The 21,145-nt window shown below is 42.8% G+C and overlaps 2 protein-coding genes across 3 annotated transcripts in view; one reads left to right on the top strand and one right to left on the bottom strand.

Moving 5' to 3' along the window:
• WBP2 (WW domain binding protein 2) overlaps window positions 1-18,511 on the bottom strand; it is a 52,118-nt gene extending 33,607 nt beyond the window's left edge. The window contains exons 1-3 of one of the 2 annotated variants that reach the window (XM_056549440.1): window positions 18,492-18,511; window positions 18,192-18,393; window positions 1,220-1,328 (exon numbers count right to left, since the gene is read on the bottom strand). In XM_056549440.1, coding sequence (XP_056405415.1) covers window positions 1,220-1,328; window positions 18,192-18,250 — 168 coding nt within the window. In that variant the 5' untranslated portion in view covers window positions 18,251-18,393; window positions 18,492-18,511. Of the gene's footprint in view, window positions 1-1,219; window positions 1,329-17,911; window positions 17,957-18,191; window positions 18,394-18,491 lie in introns of those variants that run through there. The other variant, XM_056549441.1, reaches the window with a different exon arrangement.
• Window positions 18,403-21,145, top strand: part of LOC130297230 (E3 ubiquitin-protein ligase TRIM65-like) — a 32,919-nt gene continuing 30,176 nt past the window's right edge. Inside the window, exon 1 of the mRNA XM_056549438.1 lies at window positions 18,403-18,942. Within this exon, the coding sequence (XP_056405413.1) occupies window positions 18,499-18,942 (444 nt within the window). The 5' untranslated portion in view covers window positions 18,403-18,498. The remainder of the gene's footprint in view (window positions 18,943-21,145) is intronic.

The raw sequence follows: 21,145 nt of genomic DNA, 5'->3' as shown, positions 1-21,145 counted from the left end.
CCAGAGCTGATTAATTAAACATTTAATCTAAAAAAAAGGTTTCACAGTGCTACATAAAATAAACAAATGATATAGAGGTACAAAAATATATAAAAGAGTTCGGCAAGACAAGTTCAGAAAACAAAAAGAAAAGTCCTTACAGCATAATGGTATAGCAGTCCTTGTGAGTGAGTCCAGCTGTATCTTAGGATCTTGTCAGCTTTTGCCACAGACTTGAACAAAGGTTTGTCCAGCATCTCAGTTTTAAGGTACATTCAGACGGGCGGATTTTCTGCGCGGATTTCGCTGCGGATCCGCCGCTGAAGGGCCTCTATATGCTGCCTTTACATGTGCCTGCTCGTGGGTGGCAATACACCGCTACAAGCAGACACACTGCGATGTGTGAGTCGCCGTGTGCATGCGCAGTATACTCCCACATCGCGGCAGCTCTCGACCTAGCTCACACATTGCCTAAGTCTGTCTGCACGTAGCGGCGTATTGCCGCTCCGAGCAGGCACCATAAAGAGGTCCTTCAGCGGCGGATCTGCTGCGTAAATCCGCTCGTCTGAACGTACCCTTATAGTGTTTTTTTTAGGAGGGAAAAGGAAATTCATCTGACCCCACAAGGTCGGGGGGAAACTGCCATCCCTCTTTCCTGCTCCCTTATCTTAGTTTGTTTTATGATGGCCAGAGTGCCTGACTTTAAAGGAGGTATAACACAGGCAGACAGCCCCCCCCCCCCAATAAAACTGGAATACACAAAAACAAATACACAGTCTGAATGAACCCTCACCCATGCCTTAGATTATACATTATACACAAATACATTTATAATACACATGTAAGATTCCATAATCAGGCCTTGGGCCTGACAGACAGCTTCCACTACTAAGCCTGAAAATTCAATAAAAAAAAAAAAACACAACAAATTATTTTATTTAAAAAAAAACACTCCCCCACAGCCCACGTTAGCTATTATATTAAAAGAAAAAAAATCCAGTTTATCTGCAGTAGTCCGCCATAATCCTTATTTTTTGTAATTTTTATTATTTTTTTTTTTTTTTACAGTTAATGATGAGTTTAGGAGAAAGTGGGAGGAGGAAAAAAAATCTGATAAGTAAAGAAAGGCATTTTACATTGCAAATGCCATGTATATCATAGTGTATTACCTTCTAAATTGTCATGCAAAACATTTTCACCAATCACTATGAGTGAATAAACATTAACCATATTATCTTACTCTGTAGGGTGTTAGCATTACTCTGCCTTTCTTGGTCCCTCGAAAAACATCAGGAGTATTCTCCATGTCACTGAATGCCAGCTCCACATGTTCATAAGACATCAGAACACTGGAAGAGAACAGTTCAAGATCTTTTAATACGTTACTGGAAAGAAAGAAAAAGAAAGAAAAGAAAAGAAAAAAAAAAAGAAAAAAATCAAGGATAGGCTGGAATTTCACTTGTTTTTTTGGGGGAAAAATGCCAAGTCTGCCGCATGGCGTTTCTTTGGCCAAAAAAACGCTGCGGCCAAATGTTAGCTGTAAATCAATGAGAAATCATAAAAATTATTTTTTCACTTGGCGTTTTTCCATTTGGCGTTTTTTCACTCTTTTTTGGCATTTTTCAGCTCCTTGGCGGTTTTGCAAAATCGCAGCATGTTGAGCCTATGGCGTTTTTTTCCCTGAAATCGTTGCGTTTTTCTCCCATAGAAGTCTATGGGAGTAAAAAAAAACGCCAAGAAAAAACGCCATGTGGGTATTAACTTTGGCGTTTTTGCAGGTGGTTTTTATTCTCTTTTGGACTTTAGCAATCCAAAGAAGTGATGGAGATCCATTTTTTAATAAAATTTTGTAGGGTACCATTAAAAAATAACAATATAAAAGTTACAGTAGTGATGGAAAAAATTGTATTTAACAAAATTTATCTTTTTTATAACAACATTTTTATAAATTTTTAAACAGGGATCAATTTATGTGTGCGGGCAGGGAACTAAAAATATAGCCGACAATAATAAAAATGTAGTGTATGTGTGTTTTTCACTTTTTTGTCTTTATTTTTTAGATGGTACTACTACTCCCAGCATGGAACATACTACTACTCCCATCATGGAACAGTATCTGTACTAATTGACAGATCGCCACGGGTCCGTTGCGATCCTTCTGTATAATGTATAGATGCGGCCGGCTGCTCTTCTATGGTCCCCTGCACTGCCGTATATATACACACCTATTCATATTTCCTGCAGAGAGTTGCGATTGGCCAGATGGTTCCAGCCAATCACAACTCTCTGTGGGAAATATAAATAGGTGTATATATACGTCAGTGCAGGGGACCATAGAAGAGCGACCAGCCGCATCTATACATTATACAGGAGGATCAGAGCAGGTGTCAGGAGTGACATCCACTGTGATCTTTCGTTAACTGCAGGTACTACAGCTCCCAACATAGAGCAGAGTGTGCTCCATGTTGGGAGTAGTAGTACCTTCAGTTAAGAAAAGATCACAGCGGGTACCACTCCTGACATCCGCTGTGATCGTCCTATCTATTGCAGAGATGCGGAGCGGCTTTCTCCTGCACTCCGCATCTCTGCACTATACTCCTGCCAGTGATATGAATAGAACATCGCTCATTCATATTTCCCTCAGAGCGGTGATTGGCTGCAGCCATCTGGCCAATCTCCATTCTGGGTGGAAAATATGAATGAGTGATGTTCTATTCACATCACTGGCCAGAGTATAGTGCAGAGATGTGAGCCGCTCCGCATCTCTGCTATATTATGGACGATCGCATTGGGTGTCAGGACTGACACCCGGGGTGATATGTCTATTAGTACAGGTACTACTACTCCCATCATGGAACAGTCTGTTGCATGCTGGGAGTAGTAGTACTACCTAAAAAATGTGGGGGGGAAATAGAGGGGGGAAAAAAAGTAACACACATACACACTTTATTAAAAAATTCATAAAAGTTCATTATAAAAAATAAAAATGTCCTTAAATTTTTTCCCAGCCATAGGACTGGGATAGGAACTCCAGCCATAGGACTGTATTCAGCTTTTCAGTCCCTGAAATTTTCAGTTCACTCTTGAGATTTGCTTTAAGACCATTTTAATGGCCCTAAATAACCATCAACCAAGAAATCTGATTAATCATGTGAAGAATAAAGTTGGTCATACACATTGGCCAAGATTCATCTATCTGATGACAAAAACTGTCTGATTTGTCCATAGCAATGGTTCAGATGTGTCTGATATACAATGGCCCTCATTTATCAATCTGTCAGTTAGTCAAATAAGTTATTGGATGACAGCTATCCTTTTCGAACACACATATATATATATATATATATATATATATATATAAAATACATATATCACTTTTTGCTTGGTTGTATAGAGGAGGCAGTGGTCGCCGCCCGGCACTACCCCAGTGTTAGGTTAGGGACCTACTCTGACTAGGTGGCCTTGACGTGGCGAGTGGGCTTGTACTTTTTGATCAAAATGTATACTAACAACCTGTTCGTTTTTGAAATTATGCTGAGAAGCAAGTAGATCAAAATACAAATGGCAGATGTGCGGCCAAGTTTCTCTATTTGTGTTGTACATTTGTAGTCTCTCCCTTCTTCCATGGCCAGCGCTCCACTCCACCCATTTGTCCCAGGTGTTTTTAATTAGCAGGAGACTGCATAAGGGTTTCCTCCTAGCATTCTCCCAGCCCTCTGGCAGGGAACACATGGTAAGCGTTCACAATGGTGTGGGTCTCTGTGGCGGCCATTGTTTCTGTGATGCTTTGTGAGGTGGTGCGGCCCAGAGCCAAGGGCTTGGTCTGGCAGCAGTGGGGCTGCCTGGCCACTGGGTAGCTCCCCGCCGTGGGCATTGTGTCTCGGTGGCAGTGGTCGCCGCCCAGCACTAAGCCAGTGTCAGGTTAGGGACCCACTCTAACTAGGTGGCCTTGACGTGGTGAGTGGGCTTGTACTTTTTGATCAAAATGTATACTAACAACCTGTTCGTTTTTGAAATTATGCTGAGAAGCCAGTAGATCAAAATACAAATGGTGGATGTGCGGCTGTATTTCTCTATTTGTGTTTTACATTATATAGTTAGCTTTTATCCACTACCCATTGAGCTGAGTGCACCAGTTCTGCCAAAGATGTGTGTATAAAACAAAGGTCCCCAAAAACATATATTGATAGGTGTAACACAAGATTCCTAAATAAAACATAACTTTTATTGACTCCAAAGAGAAAAGTACACCAACAAAATTGTGTGTGCGCCTGACTTACTAAAAAGGTCTATGCCACAGAATATGACCACAGCACACTATATAGAATAATGTTGCACTTATATACATGTCCTTGAGCATGTCCACCCCCATTGAGTGTGCTCCAGAGTACACACCCTAGTGGTTTCAAACAATTCCTCCCTGTTTCTGTCACCAGGGATGATGATATCATCAGGGGAGATATAACTGTACTTTGTATAGGGGAATAAAGTGTTAATGTTTGTGAAAATAATAGCAGCAGCATCAAAGCAAAAACCAAAGGTTTAGCATTCGCCTACATGTAAATAAATGCAGGGCAATAATGCAGATCATTGGCTACAACAATCCCATGTAGCAATAGATATTGTAATGTGGTACTCATTGTAAGGTGATAGTTGTGTCCATCCCTCAGTACTGGAGATGGACATCAATGAAAAAAAAATATGGAATTGCGCAATTTTACAGGCAATTTTTTTTGGATTTCACAATACGGTAAATGCTAACTTCATTCTATAGGTCAGTAAGAGCCCAATGAAATACTTGGACAAAAATTCTTCATTTTATGGTAAAAAAATAAATAAATAAACTTGAAAAAGAGGAAAAAAAAAGTTTGTTCAATGCCATGTTATGACCCTATTTTCCACCTACGGTACTGTGTTAGGGTTTTGTGCCATTATCTGTAGTTTTTTTAATGGTACTACTTTTGCGCATATATATGACTTTTTGATAACTTTTTATGACATTTGTTTCTGGGATTTGATGTGACCAAAAATCACAGGGGCATCTCCTGGGTATGACGCGTACCCGAGCCACGAGCCCGCATTATGTCCACCCACCCAACCCATGATGTTCATGTATGTCATGGAATGGAAAGGGGTTAAATAACATTTTATATTTTTTAGCACATTTTTTAAGACCCTCTAGGGGACTATTCTTTTTTTTTTTTTTTCCAATTGTTTAATTACTTATACAGATGCTATGCTAGTGGACAGAATTGATCTGTTAGGTAGGTGCTCTGCTGTAACAGCCTGTATCAGCAGATCTATGGCAGGCACAAAGGCCTACTCAAGGCCTCTGACTTCCATAGTAACCAACTGGTACATCGTGATCAAGTTGTTAGGGTGCCGATTAGACACGCAGCAGGAGCGGCACCCGTCACTTAGCCTTTTAAATGTAGCTATTGATCAGGGCATTTGATGTCAAGTTCACACGCATCTTACATGCAGCAAATTTCAAGCACAAGTCTGCAGGTAATTTCATGGCATGTCATACAAGTTTTCGTGTGAAATTTGCACTCAAAGGGGGAGATTTATCAACACCTGTCCAGAGGAAAAGTTGCTGAGTCGCCCATAGCAACCAATCAGATCGCTTCTTTCATTTTTGAAAAGGCATCTGAAAGAAGCGATCTGATTGGTTGCTATGGGCGACTCAGCAACTTTTTCTCTGGACAGGTTTTGATAAATCTGCCCCAATCTGATTCCACACACTAAAACTTGCTGATTACAATGCTAGCAGATTTTTCTGCATAAAATCTGCAGCAAATAATGTACATGTGAACTTACCCTTAACCCCTTAAGGACCAGGGGTTTTTCCACTTTCATTCTTTTCCTCCTTACCTTTAAAAAATCATAACCCTTTTCAATTTTGCACCTAAAAATCCACATGATGGCTTATTTTTTGCGTCACCAATTCTACTTTGTAAGGATATCAGTCATTTTACCCAAAAATCTACGACGAAACAGACAAAAGTGCGACAAAATTTAAAGAAAAAACACAATTTTATAACTTCTGGGGGCTTCCCATAACTTTTTTATTTTTTTGCGTATGAGGGCTCATTTTTTGCGCCATGATCTGAAGTTTTTTGTATTGATCGGACTTTTTGATCGCTTTTCATTAATTTTTTCATGATATAAAAAGTGACCAAAAATACACTTTTTTGGACCTTTGGAATTTTTTTGCGCGTACGCCATTGAACGTGTGGTTTAATTAACAATATATTTTTATAATTCAGACATTTCCACACGCGGCGATACCCCACGTTAATTTTTATTTACACAGTTTTTTTTTTTTAAATGGGAAAAGGGGGATGATTCAAACTTTTATTAGGGAAGGGGTTAAATGATCTTTATGGGGGCTATAACACTGCACACACTGATCTTTTACATTGATCAATGGTTTCTCATAGGAAACCACTTATCAATGATTCTGCCGCTTGACTGCTCAAGCCTGGATCTCAGGCACTGAGCAGTCATTCGGCGATTGGACAACAGGAGGCAGATAAGGGACCCTCCTGCTGTCCTACAGCTCTTCGGGATGCCGCGATTTCACTGTGGCGATTCTGAACAGCTCCTAAAACATCTTATCCCCTATCCAAGGGATAGGAGATAACATGTCTGATAGTGGGGGTCCCGCCCCTGGGGACCCCCGCAATCTAGTATGCAGCACCCACCTGTGAGCACTGCAGGAAGCGCTGAAGGCTCCAAGTCATATGCCTCCCAACCACGGGGACGGAGTATCATGATGTCACGACTCCGCCCCTCAATACAAGTCTATGGGAGGGGGCGTGACCTGCGTGGCTGGAGTGTGTCAACAGTTCCTGCAAGAAGAAGGCATTGATGCTATGGACTGGCCCGCCCGTTCCCAAGACCTGAATCCGATTGAGCACATCATGCCTCGCTCCATCCACCAACCCCACATTGCACCAAAGACTGTACAGGAGTTGGCGGATGCTTTAGTCCAAGTCTGGGAGGACATCCCTCAGGAGACCATTCGCAACCTCATCAGGAGCATGCCAAGGCATTGTAGGGAGGACATATGGACCCGTGGAGGCAACACACACTACTGAGCCTCATTTTGACTTGTTTTAACCCCTTAAGGACTCAGCGTTTTTCCACTTTCGTTTTTTCCTCCTTACCTTTTAAAAATCCTAACCCTTTCAATTTTGCACCTAAAAATCCATATGATGGCTTATTTTTTGTGCCAACAATTCTACTTTGTAATGACATCGGTCATTGTCCCCAAAACTCTACTGTGAAACGGAAAAAAAAATCATTGCGCGACAAAATGGAAGAAAAATCGCCATTTTGTAAATTTTGGGGGCTTCTGATTCCATGCATGACATTTTTCATTAAAAATGACACCTTCTCTTTTTTCTGTAGGTCCAAACGATTAAAATGATACCCTACTTATATAGGTTTGATTTTTTTTATTACTTCGGAAAAAAAAATCATAACTATATGCAGGAAAATGTATACGTTTAAAATTGTCCTCTTCTGACCCCTATAACTTTTATATTGTTCACGGTACAGGGCAGTATAAGGGCTAATTTTTTGGGCCGTGATCTGAAGTTTTTAGCGGTGTTTTCATCTGACTTTTTGATCACTTTTTATTCATTTTTCTACGTTATAAAAAGTGACCAAAATACGCTATTTTAAAAAATACGCTATGGGGCTATAGCACTGCACACACTGATCTTTTACACAGATCACTGCAAAGCCATAGCTGGATTTCAGGCTTGCAGCAATCAATTGCCGTTCAGATGCGCAAGAGGCAGGTAAGGCACCCTCCTGCTGCGTCCGAGCTGAGAGATGGTTTTACTTTCACTTTTAGAAGTGGCGATCAACTTTGATCGTCGCGTCTAAAGAGTTAATGCCGGACATCTGCCGGAACGGCGATGTCCGGCATTAGCCACGGGTCCTGACTGCTGATCTGGCTTCATAACCCTCCTGTGCCGCAGTGACTGGTATACCAGTTGTTCTGCGACAAGGGGTTACGGACATTACATCAAAGTTGGGTCAGCCTGTAGTGTGGTTTTCCACTTTGATTTTTGAGTGTGACTCCTAGAGATGAGCGAACTTACAGTAAATTTGATTCGTCACGAACTTCTCGGCTCGGCGGTTGCTGACTTTTCCTGCATAAATTAGTTCAGCTTTTAGGTGCTCCCGTGGGCTGGAAAAGGTAGATACAGTCCTAGGAGACTCTTTCCTAGGACTGTATCCACCTTTTCCAGCCCACCGGAAAGCTGAACTCATTTATGCAGGAAAAGTCAGCAACCGCCGAGCTGAGAAGTTCATGACGAATCAAATTTACTGTAAGTTCGCTCATCTCTACTGACTCCATATCTAGACCTCCATGGGTTGATTAATTTGATTTCCATTGATAATTTTTGTGTGATTTTGTTGTCAGCACATTCAACTATGTAAAGACGAAAGTATTTCATACTATTAGTTCATTCAGACCTAGGATGTGTTATCTTAGTGTTCCCTTTATTTTTTTGAGCAGTGTATTTTATACTCGCTTGGAGATGGAGGATTCCCTAGATACCATAGACAGATAGCTGTTGATCAGCAGTGGGTGGGCAGGAGGAGAAGACGTGTGTTGGCTCAGTCTGCAGGAGATAAAACCGATTTTATGAGATCTGCTGCATGAGAAGGAGATAATACAATTGTCCCTGGTTTATGCTGCACTCAAACAGGAAAGCGTAAACCTTTATAGCCTATGCTATTAAAGCAATTTATAGATGTTGGCTGTGATATATCAGCCCATTGTCTTGTAATTGTAGATATATTATTTGTCATTTTAAGTGATAGGCTCCTTATTATTAAAGTTAAACGGATAGGAGGGTCACACACACTAACCTGATACAGTCTTATAATGCGGGTGACCTTTTTTTCAACGTAAAGAGGTTTCCGGAGATATAAAACAACTATATTGATGTGGTCTGAAATGGCAGGAGGGCTCAACCCCAAGTGCAGTTGTGCACCTACGCTGGGGTGGAGGTCCTGCACTTGTAGTCCGTTGCTATGGGCGATCCTGAGATATAAAGCTAAATCTATTTATGCAAATGTCTGAAAACTAGCAGTGAGGGTGTTGCCATTGCTTCGGAGCTACCCTATCCCTTCATCAATATTAATCTCCTCTGCATGACTTACTGAGCCCTTATCCACATCATAGCTTCTTTGCTGGGTGCAGTGAGTAGCAATGCACACGCAGTGGCCGGCAAAAAGCCGTAAAGTGGGTCCAGCCTCAGCGTGTTATGAAGAGGAGGTAAAAATTGATTAAGGGGCAGGGTGGGACCGGAGACAGATGGTGATGTTACCATTGCTATAAGAGCAATGGGATCACCCCCTTTGCTAGTTTCTGCACATTTGCATATATATTGGCAAGTTATACATCATTGAAAAGAGGGTCACCTGCACTATAAGCCTGTATAATCAGGATGACCCGTCAGTTTCCCTTCAAGGCTATGTTCACATGGTGGAAAATTAGGGCTGGCAGAAACTGCTGTCGCTAGGACCGCTCTGAAATGCGTTGTCTCATAGATGGCAATACATTTCTCAGCGGAATCTGCAAAATCATTAAACAGGTTCAATGTTTGTGCGGACAATGGAATCAGGATTTCCACTGCAAATGTTGCTGCTGCGGAAATCCTGCCGTGTGAAGAGAGCAGCAAAACCCCAGTGAAATCAATGCTGCAGAATGTCTGTGCAGAATATTTATGTGGAAATCCACATGGACATTCTGCTGTGTGAACATGGCCTAAGACTCCCCATTCAGTGAAGCTATTGCACAAACTAAAAAAAAAAGTTATTGTTGGAAAAATCTAAATGTGATAGTACATTTCATGTAAAGGAAAACTTCAATAGTCACACAGCATTGCTGGAGATGCTTATGACAATTCTGTTGTATAAATAACAAATACAGTATTTTGAGTACAAGTTTGTAAATAAAAAGCCTGAAGCTTGGGATATTGATGTGATTTTTGACCTTTTTCCAGCAGAAATAACAGAGCTGACAGATCCTCTAGATCAGTGGACTCCAAACTGTAGACCTGCAGCTGTTTCAAAACTACAACTCCCACCAAGCTAATGGCTGTCAGGCCACGATGCGAGTTGTAGTCTTACAACATCTGAAGGTCAAGTTTTGAGGCCAATACTTTAGATCTGTGGTCCCCAACCTCCCATCAGCATGTTGGATGCCTATTGAATGCTGATCACATACTCATTTAAGGCTGCTTTCACACTATAAAAATACCTCCGTTATAAACGTCCGTCATAAAAATCTTGAAAATCGTCCGTTAAAATCTCTAACGGCCGTTAGAAAATCCCATTATAGTCTATGGGATTCTGCTAATAGCCGTTTTAACCAGTTATCGCCCGTTATTAATAACGGCTGTTATTTTGTGATGGGCGATAGTGCATGCACTATTTCTCCTGTTACTATCGCCCGTTACAAAATAACGTCCGTTATTAATAACAGGCGATAACGGGTTAAAACGGCTATTAGAAAAATCCCTTAGACTATGATGGGATTTTCTAACGGCCGATTTTCAAGATTCAAGGTCGCTTCATAGAATGTAAGTAATGGCTGATGACACCTCACAGGAAGTTGACACCTCACTGTCAAAGATAGACAACAGCGATCACGATGATGTCAGCCATTAACCATTTAGATGCATTGATTAATGGCAATCACTGCATCTAAAGTTGTAATGGGGGTTTTGGGGAGACTCATTAGATAATCATCCCCGATGGGAGTTGGAAAAAAAAAAAAAAGGTGAAAAAAAAAAAAACAACAAGAAAAAAAAAAAACCTTTATAATTGTGAATAACCCCCCCCCCCCAAATAAAAGTTTCAAGCCCCCCTTTTTCCATTTTTGAGATAAAATAATGTAAACAGAAATAAAATATTTGGTATCGCCGCATGCATAATTGTATAAAGTAGAGATGCACTGAAAGGGAAATTTTAGGCAGAATAATTTGCCTGGACAAATACCGAAAATGCATCACCCCGCCTCCTTTTTTTTAATATAGTTTTTGCTACATTTTTTGGGATGTGATGTGACAAAAATCAGCAATTTTTGCATTTTACATTTATTTTTCGTTTACGCCGTTCACATCGCAGGATAAGAAACATTAACAATAATTTAATGGTTGGACAATTACGCACGTGGCGCAAAATTACGCAAATGTTTATTTTTATTTTTCCTCTTTTTGTATATGGAAAATGGGAAAAGGAGGGTGATTTAAACTTTTATGAAAGGGGTTAATGGCTATATTTTTGTAATTTTTTTTTATATATACACTGTTAGTCCCCTTAGGGGACTTTTAGGAGGAGTCATTAGATTCCTCATACAGATCAATGGGGTTCCATAGAACTCCATTGATTTGTGTACACTGCGATCATTTGGTTGAGTCTGCTAAGCCACGCTCAATCAAAGGAAGAGTCACGGACCCCAGGGATGCAGAGGTAAGCCCTCCGGCTACCTCCACAGTGGATCGTCTCCCCGAAATCGCGCTGCAGGGGGGCGATCCACCCCACTGGACCACCAGGGAGCATTTACATGTCCCTTTAGATGGCGCTGTCAGCTTTGACAGCGGCAATCTAAAGGGTTAATAGCTGAAATACGGCGATCGCCACGGACGGCTATTAGCTGCATCCCCCTGCTAAAAGAATCAGCAGGGGGCCGTTGGGTATGGCGCAGGCTCGAGTCAGGAGCTCGCGCCATACACTGTGGCAGCCAGATAAATGACTGCTCCGATGTCTGTCATTACAGGCAGATGTCTGCTCCTGATTGCAGGCGGACAACCAGCGTCATGTCCTCACTTGATCCATGATGTACATGTATGTCATGGGTCGGGAGAGGATTAAGCAAGGCCCACCGAAATTATTGGCAGAAAATTCACTCTGGGGTGGCCGAAAATTCTGTGCATCCCTAGTCTAAAGTATTAACAAATAACATTATTGAAACTGAATGTGAATAACGTAAACGTAAAACAATACCAAAAAGTCTAGAATTGATGATTTTTGGCCACTACATATACCAGAAAAAAAAAATGAATCAACAGATATCAAAACAAAAATGGCACCGATAGAAACTACAGATTGTGGCGCAAAAAATGAGCCCTAATATACCACCGTATACGGAAAAATAAAAGTTATAGGGGTCAGAAGAGGACAATTTTAAGCATACTCATTTTCATACAAAAAGTTAAAATTTTGTTATAGGAAAATAAAACAAAACCTATACAGTGGTCCCTCAACATACGATGGTAATCCGTTCCAAACGGACCATTGTTTGTTGAAACCATCGTATGTTGAGGGATCCGTGCAATGTAAAGTATAGGACAGTGGTCTACAACCTGCGGACCTCCAGATGTTGAAAAACTACAACACCCAGCATGCCTGGACAGCCGTTGGCTGTCCGGGCATGCTGGGTGTTGTAGTTCTGCAACATCTGGAGGTCCACAGGTTGTAGACCACTGTTAGAGGAAGTTGTACTCACCTGTCCCCGCCGCTCCGGACCGTCACAGCTGCCCGGGATGTCGCCGTCCATCGCTGTTGCGGCCGCTCCGGACCGTCACTGCTGCCCGGGATGTCGCCATCCATCGCTGTCGCCTCGTCCCCGGGGTGTCCCCGTAGCTCCGGCAAGGCCTCTGCTTCCCTGGCATCCGCGCTCTCCTTCGCCGCCATCACGTCGCTGTGCAAGCCGCTCCTATTGGATGACAGGACAGCGTGCGCAGCGACGTGATGACGTCGATGAAGAGCGCCGACGATGCAGGGGATCCCGAAGAGGACGCGCCGGAGCCCCGAGGACAGGTGAGTGATCGTCAGCGGACCACACGGGGCACCGTAAACGGCTATCCGGCGGCAGGTGAAGCAGTCTGCGCTGCCGGATAGCCGTTTATGCGATGGCCCCAACATACAAAAGCATCGTATGTTGATGCTGCCTTCAACATGCGATGGCCTCTGAGAGGCCATCGTATGTTGAAATTATCGTATGTCGGGGCCATCGTAGGTCAAGGGGTCACTGTATAAATTGGGTATTATTGTAATCGCATTGACCTACACAATAAAGATAACATTTATTTTGACTGAAAACTGCAAGAAATCCCTCAAAAGTTGCAAAAAGGCGTTGCTTTTTATTTTTCTATTTCGCCCCACAAATAACTTTGTTTTTTGTTTCACCATAGATTTTGATATCAAATGAGTGACATCATTACAAAGTATAATTTGTGGCACCAAAAACAAGCCCTCATATGGGTCTGTAGGTGAGGAGTAAAAAGACAAAATGCAATGGTAAATATTGGTCCAGCCAAAACAAGGCTCCATCATTAACCCTTTAACCCCTTAAGGACATAGGGCGTATCCATACGCCCCCGTTTCCAAGTCCTTAAGGACCGAGGGCGTATGGATACGCCCTGAGCATTTCAGGCCCCCACCGCTAGCCGGAGGGGAGCCGGAGCCGGATGCCTGCTGAAATCGTTCAGCAGGCATCCCGGCATATCGCCCAGGGGGGTCATTATGTCCCCCCATGTCGGCAATTGCCGCAGATCGCTGGACAATTCAGTCCAGCGATCTGCGGCAGATTCCGGGTCAATCGGGTCTCCAGTGACCCGATGACCCGGAATTACTGGCTGATCGGGGCCGTCAGAGACGGCCCCGAACAGCCATTGCCAGCAGGGGTGAGGTGACCGGCCGACCAATCAGGGCGCCTGCTGCGGGTGTCACTCCCGCAACCCGCTCCGCCCCTCTTTCGGAGGACGTGAGCGGGTGCGGGAAGACGACCCCCGGTGCTGGGGACCCCGATCCCCGGCGTCCCTGTTGGGATCGGGGCCCCAGGAGCAGCGGCGGCGGCGGAGACGACGAGGGACTGACCTGTGCTGCTGGATCGTTGGAGGTGAGTGACAGCCTCCTGCTGTTGCTTAGCAACAGCTCCCAGCATGCAACAAGGGCATGCTGGGAGCTGTAGTTATGCAACAGCAGGAGGCAGACCACCACAACTCCCAGCATGCCCTTATGGGCATGCTGGGACTTGTAGTTTTGCAACAGCTGAAGGCACATTCTTTCTATGTAAAAGTGTACCTTCAGCTGTTGTGTAACTACAACTCCCAGCTTGCACAATCAGCTAAAGTGCATGCTGGGAGTTGTAGTGGTGCATCTGGTGGTTGCATAACTACAACTCCCAGCATGCCCGTTGGCTGTCGGTGACTGCTGAGAGTTGTAGTTTTGCAACAGCTGAAGGCACACTGAGTTAAGTAGTAAACCAGTGTGTCTCCAGCTGTTGCATAACTACAATCCCCAGCATCCCCAGCCAATGTAGTATGCCTCCGGCTGTTGCATAACTACAAGACCCAGCATGCCCTTCCGCTGTCCGTACATGCTGGGGGTTGTAGCTTTTGCAACAGCTGAAGGCACACTGGTTGCAAAACACTGAGTTTGTTACCAAACTCGGTGTTTCACAACCTGTGTGTCTCCAGCTGTTGCAAAACTACAACTCCCAGCATGCACTGATAGACCGTACATGCTTGGAGTTGTAGTTTTGCAACAGCTGGATGTTTCTCCCCCCCCCCCCCCCCCCCCCCCAATGTGAACGTACAGGGTACACTCACATGGGCGGAGGATTACAGTAAGTATCCGGCTGCAAGTTTGAGCTGCGGCAAATTTTCTGTCGCAGCTCAAACTGCCAGCGAGAAACTACTGTGAACCCCCCGCCCGTGCGACTGTACCCTAAAAACACTACACTACACTAACACAAAATAAAAAGTAAAAAACACTACATATATACATACCCCTACACAGCCCCCCTCCCCAATAAAAATGAAAAACGTCTGGTACGCCACTGTTTCCAGAACGGAGCCTTCAGCTGTTGCAAAACAACTACTCCCAGTATTGCCAGATAGCCACTGACTGTCCAGGCATGCTGGGAGCTTTACAACAGCTGGAGGCCCCCTGTTTGGGAATCACTGGCGTAGAATACCCCTATGTCCACCCCTATGCAATCCCTAATTTAGGCCTCAAATGCGCATTGCGCTCTCACTTTGGAGCCCTGTCGTATTTCAAGGCAACAGTTTAGGGTCACATATGGGGTATCGCCGTACTCGGGAGAAATTGGGCTTCAAATTTTGTGGGGTATGTTTTGCTATTACCCTTTTTAAAAATGTAAAATTTTTGGGAAAACAAGCATTTTAGGTAAAAAAAAAAATTTTTTTTTTTACATATACAAAAGTCATAAAACACCTGTGGGGTATAAAGGTTCACTTAACCCCTTGTTACGTTCCCCGAGGGGTCTAGTTTCCAAAATGGTATGCCATGTGTTTTTTTTTGCTATTCTGGCACCATAGGGGCTTCCTAAATGCGGCATGCCCCCAGAGCAAAATTTGCTTTCAAAAAGCCAAACGTGACTCCTTCTCTTCTGAGACCTGTAGTGCGCCAGCAGAGCACTTTTCACCCCCATATGGGGTGTTTTCTGAATCGGGAGAAATTGGGCTTCAAATTTTGGGGGGTGTTTTCTGCTATTACCCTTTTTAAAAATGTAAAAATTTGGGGAAACCAAGCATTTTAGGTAAAAAAAAAATAAAAAATTTTCACATACGCAAAAGTCGTGAAACACCTGTAGGGTATTAAGGTTCACATTACCCCTTGTTACGTTCCCCGAGGGGTCTAGTTTCCAAAATGGTATGCCATGTGTGTTTTTTTTGCTGTTCTGGCACCATAGGGGCTTCCTAAATGCGACATGCCCCCAGAGCAAAATTTGCTTTCAAAAAGCCAAATGTGACTCCTTCTCTGCTGAGACCTGTAGTGCGCCAGCAGAGCAATTTTCACCCCCATATGGGGTGTTTTCTGAATCGGGAGAAATTGGGTTTCAAATTTTGGGGGGTATTTTCTGCTATTACACTTTTTAAAAATGTAAAATTTTGGGGAAACCAAGCATTTTAGGTAAAAAAAAAAAAAATTTTTTTTACATATGCTAAAGTCTTGAAACACCTGTGGGGTATTAAGGTTCACTTTACCCCTTGTTACGTTCCCTGAGGAGTCTAGTTTCCAAAATGGTATGCCATGTGTGTTTTTTTGCTGTTCTGGCACCATAGGGGCTTCCTAAAGGTGACATGCCCCCCAAAAACCATTTGACGCTCCTTCCCTTCTGAGCCCTCTACTGCGCCCGCTGAACAATTAACATACACATTTGAGCTATGTCCTTACTCGAGAGAAATTGGGTTTCAAATACAAGTAAAAATTTTCTCCTTTTTACCCCTTTCAAAAATTCAACAAATTGGGTCTACAAGAAAATGCGATTGTAAAAAATGAAGATTTTGAATTTTCTCCTTCACTTTGTTGCTATTCCTGTGAAACACCTAAAGGGTTAATACACTTACTGAATGTCATTTTGAATACTTTGGGGGGTGTAGTTTTTATAATGGGGTCTTTTATGGGGCATTTCTAATATGAAGGCCCTTCAAATCCACTTCAAACGTGAACTGGTCCATGAAAAATAGCGAGTTTGAAAATTTTGTGAAAAATTTCAAAATTGCTGCTGAACTTTGAAGCCCTCTGGTGTCTTCCAAAAGTAAAAACTCAAATTTTATGATGCAAACATAAAGTAGACATATTGTATATGTGAACCCAAAAAAATATATTTTGAATATCCATTTTCCTTACAAGCAGAGAGCTTCAAAGTTAGAAAAATGCAAAATTTTCTTTTTTTTCATCAAATTTGGTGATTTTTCACCAAGAAAGGATGCAAGTTACCATAAAATTTTACCACTAAGTTAAAGTAGAATATGTCACGAAAAAACAATCTCGGAATCAGAATGATAACTAAAAGCATTCCAGAGTTATTAATGTTTAAAGTGACAGTGGTCAGAATTGCAAAAAACGCTCCGGTCCTTAAGGTGAAAAAGGGCTCGGTCCTTAAGGGGTTAAGGACGCAGGGCGTACCTGTACGCCCTGAGTCCGCTCCCTTTCTATAACGCGGGGCCTGGCACCTATCAACGGCCGGGACCCGTGGTTAATAATGTGCGGCACTGATCGTGGTGCCGCGCGCTATTAACCCTTAAGACGCAGCGTTCAAAGTTGATTGCCACGTCTAAAGTGAAACTAAACTGCTCCTGGCTAGCTGAGTGGGCTGTTTGAATCACCCCCCCTTTTCCCATTTAAAAAAAAAAAAGTGTTAATAAAAATAAACATATGTGGTATCGCCGCGTGCGGAAATGTCTGAATTATAAAAATATATTGTTAGTTAAACCGCACGGTCAACGACTGATGCGCAAAAAAATTCCAAAGTCCAAAATAGCGTCTTTTTGGTCACTTTTTAGATCATGAAAAAATTTATAAATTGTGATCAAAAAGTCCGATCAATACAAAAATGGCACCGCTAAAAACTTCAGATCATGGCGCAAAAAATGAGAAAATTATCAGAAGATGACAATTTTAAAAAGGTATAAATTTTCCTGCATGTAGTTGTGATTTTTTCCAGAAGTCCGACAAAATCAAACCTATATAAGTAGGGTATCATTTTAATCGTATGGACCTACAGGATAAAGCGAATGTGTCATTTTTACCGAAAAATGTACAGTGTAGAAACAGCAGACCCCAAAAGTTACAAAATGGCATTTTTTTTCTTCAAATTTGTCACACAATGATTTTTTTTTTTTAGTTTCGGCGTAGATTTTTGGGTAAAATGACTGATGTCATTACAAAGTAGAATTAGTAGCGCAAAAAATAAGCCATCATATGGATTTTTAGGTAGAAAATTGAAAGAGTTATGTTTTTTTTTTTTTAAAGGTAAGGAGGAAAAAACGAAAGCGCAAAAACCCCGGGTCATGAAGGGGTTAAAGGGTTAATTAAAACTGGCCTAATTCATTCCAATACACTTGTGTATGAAACACGTATTCACCCCATGTGGGCTCAGACATTCTGCCCCAGCTACAGCTCAGTGACAGCTCTGACAGGACAGGCTGGGCAATAATACAAACGATACGCGCCCTGATTGGCTTGTAGCTCCGTCAGTCATACTATACGCGCCCTGATTGGCCTGCAGCCCCGTCAGTCATGCTTAGCCTCGCCTTTCCTAACATTGTGGTACCTAGGATGCTCCGTACACCCGGTAGCAGCGCTCGTTCTGTAGACGGTAGTAGGAGTTGTTGGCGTCTTAGTAATAACGAGCGCTCACTCACCTCTCGCTGTTGTTGACTATGACGCCTCCGCCGTCCGTATGGTTTCTGTTCAGCGCCATGTTGCGGTGTTGCAGTAACTCACGTCCCGCACCCAGGCTGCAGCCAATCAGTGCTCACTGCCACATGGTTACGTAGCAACCCCATTACCCCGCCCTTCTGCTGTATAAAGACGGTACGTCATTGTCACCGGAAGTGACGCGCCCTATTTAAAAAAAAAAAAACAAAAAAAAACACAAGTTCAGAAAAATGACACAACACCACTTCCTGTCAGCTACACAGTCCCGCTCTCTTCTCCGTTACCGGGACAATGGAAGCTGAGGACCCAGTCACACGCCTGCGCAACAATCTGAACTGCAGCATCTGCCTGGAGGTGTTCACCAGCCCGCTGAGCCTCCCGTGCGGTCACACCTTCTGCCAGAAGTGCATCCACGAGCACTGGGACCGGGAGACACCCACGGCCGCCTACTCCTGTCCCGAGTGCCGCGACTACTCTCCCCAGCGCCCGGAGCCGCAGAAGAACGTCAGCCTCAGTAAGGTGGTGGATGATGTGCGGACGCTGGAGAGAAGCCGGGCTCCGGTGTACCCGGTGCGGGTGGACGGCAGTGCTGCGCCATCTCTATGTCAGCGCCATCAGCAGGGACTTACCCTCTACTGCTCCACCGACAGCCGCTGCATCTGCTGCATGTGTCTGCTGACCGGCTGCCGGCCCCATGACGTGCAGGAGATCGGGGAGCTGAGTGAGCAGAGGAAGGTGAGAGCCCTATGATAAACATGCCTGTCCACAATGCACTATACAGTGCTCTCTCAAGTTACAATATTAATGGGTTCCAGGACGGCCAGTGTATGTTGAAACCATTGTATATTGGGACCGTAACTCTAAAATGTCATCCAAAAATAGGAAAAAGTCAGGATTAAAGAAAAATAAGTAGATAACTAATACATATAAAGCAAGATGGTACATATAAAAGTAAGAAAGAGCTGCTGGGAGCTGTGAATCACTGTCTAGGTCAGCGTTTCCCAACCAGGGTGCCTCCAGCTGTTGCAAAACTACAACTCCCAGCATGCTGGGAGTTGTAGTTTTGCAACAGCTGGAGGAACCCTGGTTGGGAAACGCTGGTCTATGTAGAGGACAGAAGCTTCTTTCAGTGTCCTAAAAAAAAAAAAATAACATGGAGCTGCCCTCAACTGGTGTCTTAACCCCTTAAGGACTAGGCCATTTTATACCTTAAGGACCGGAGCGTTTTTTGCAATTCTGACACTGTCACTTTAAACATTAATAACTCTGGAATGCTTTTAGTTATCATTCTGATTCCGAGATTGTTTTTTCGTGACATATTCTACTTTAACTTAGTGGTAAAATTTTATGGTAACTTGCATCATTTCTTGGTGAAAAATCCCAAAATTTGACGAAAAAATTGAAAATTTTGCATTTTTCTAACTTTGAAGCTCTCTGCTTGTAAGGAGAATGGATATTCAAAATAAATTTATTTTTTATTCACATATACAATATGTCTACTTTATGATTGCATCATAAAATTGACGAGTTTTTACTTTTGGAAGACACCAGAGGGCTTCAAAGTTCAGCAGCAATTTTCCAAATTTTCACAAAATTTTCAAACTCAATATTTTTCAGGGACCAGTTCAGGTTTGAAGTGGATTTGAAGGGTCTTCATATTAGAAATACACCATAAATGACCCCATTATAAAAACTACACCCCCCAAAGTATTCAAAATGACATTCAGTAAGTGTGTTAACCCTTTAGGTGTTTCACAGAAATAGCAGCCCAATTCCTCTCGAGTAAGCACATACCTCATATGTCTATGTTAATTGTTCGGCGGGCGCAGTAGAAGGCTCAGAAGCGAAGGAGCGACAAGGGGATTTTGGAGAGTATATTTTTCTGAAATGGTTTTTGGGGGGCATGTTGCATTTAGGAAGCCCCTATGGTGCCAGAACAGCTAAAACCGCCCACATGCCATACCATTTTGGAAACTAGACCCCTTGAGGAACGTAACAAGGAATTAAGTGAGCCTTAATACCCCACAGGGGTTTCACAACTTTTGCAAATGTAAAAAAAAAAAAAAAAAAAAAAATATCTAAAATGCTTGGGAAATTTGACATTTTTACAAAGGGTTAAATCCGAAAATACCCCCCAAAATTTGAAGCCCAATTTCTCCCGATTCAGAAAACACCCCATATGGGGGTGAAAAGTGCTCTGCTGGCGCACTACAGGTCCCAGAAGAGAAGGAGTCACATTTGGCTTTTTTGAAGCAAATTTTGCTCTGGGGGCATGCCTCATTTAGGAAGCCCCTATGGTGCCAGGACAGCAAAAAAAAAAACACATGGCATACCATTTTGGAAACTAGACCCCTTGGGGAACGTAACAAGGGGTAAAGTGAACCTTAATACCCCACAGGGGTTTCACGACTTTGGCATATGCAAAAAAAAAAGAATAAATTTTACCAAAAATGCTTGATTTCCCAAAAATTTTACATTTTTACAAAGGGTTAAAGCAGAAAATACCCCCCAAAATTTGAAGCCCAATTTCTTCCGATTCAGAAAACACCCCATATGGGGGTGAAAAGTGCTCTGTTGGCGCACTACAGGTCCCAGAAGAGGAGTCACATTTCACTTTTTTGAAGCAAATTTTGCTCTGGGGGCATGCCTCTTTTAGGAAGCCCCTATGGTGCCAGGACAGCAAAAAAAAAACACATGGCATACCATTTTGGAAACTAGACCCCTTGGGGAACGTAACAAGGGTAAAGTGAACCTTAATACCCCACAGGGGTTTCACGACTTTGGCATATGCAAAAAAAAAAGAATAAATTTTACCAAAAATGCTTGATTTCCCAAAAATTTTACATTTTTACAAAGGGTTAAAGCAGAAAATACCCCCCAAAATTTGAAGCCCAATTTCTCCCGATTCAGAAAACACCCCATATGGGGGTGAAAAGTG

The sequence above is a fragment of the Hyla sarda genome, chromosome 13, assembly GCF_029499605.1.
Source record: "Hyla sarda isolate aHylSar1 chromosome 13, aHylSar1.hap1, whole genome shotgun sequence".
Classification (NCBI taxonomy): Eukaryota; Metazoa; Chordata; class Amphibia; order Anura; family Hylidae; genus Hyla; species Hyla sarda.
The sequence above is the reverse complement of the archived record's forward strand: the minus strand, read 5'-3'. Positions and strand labels throughout refer to the sequence as shown.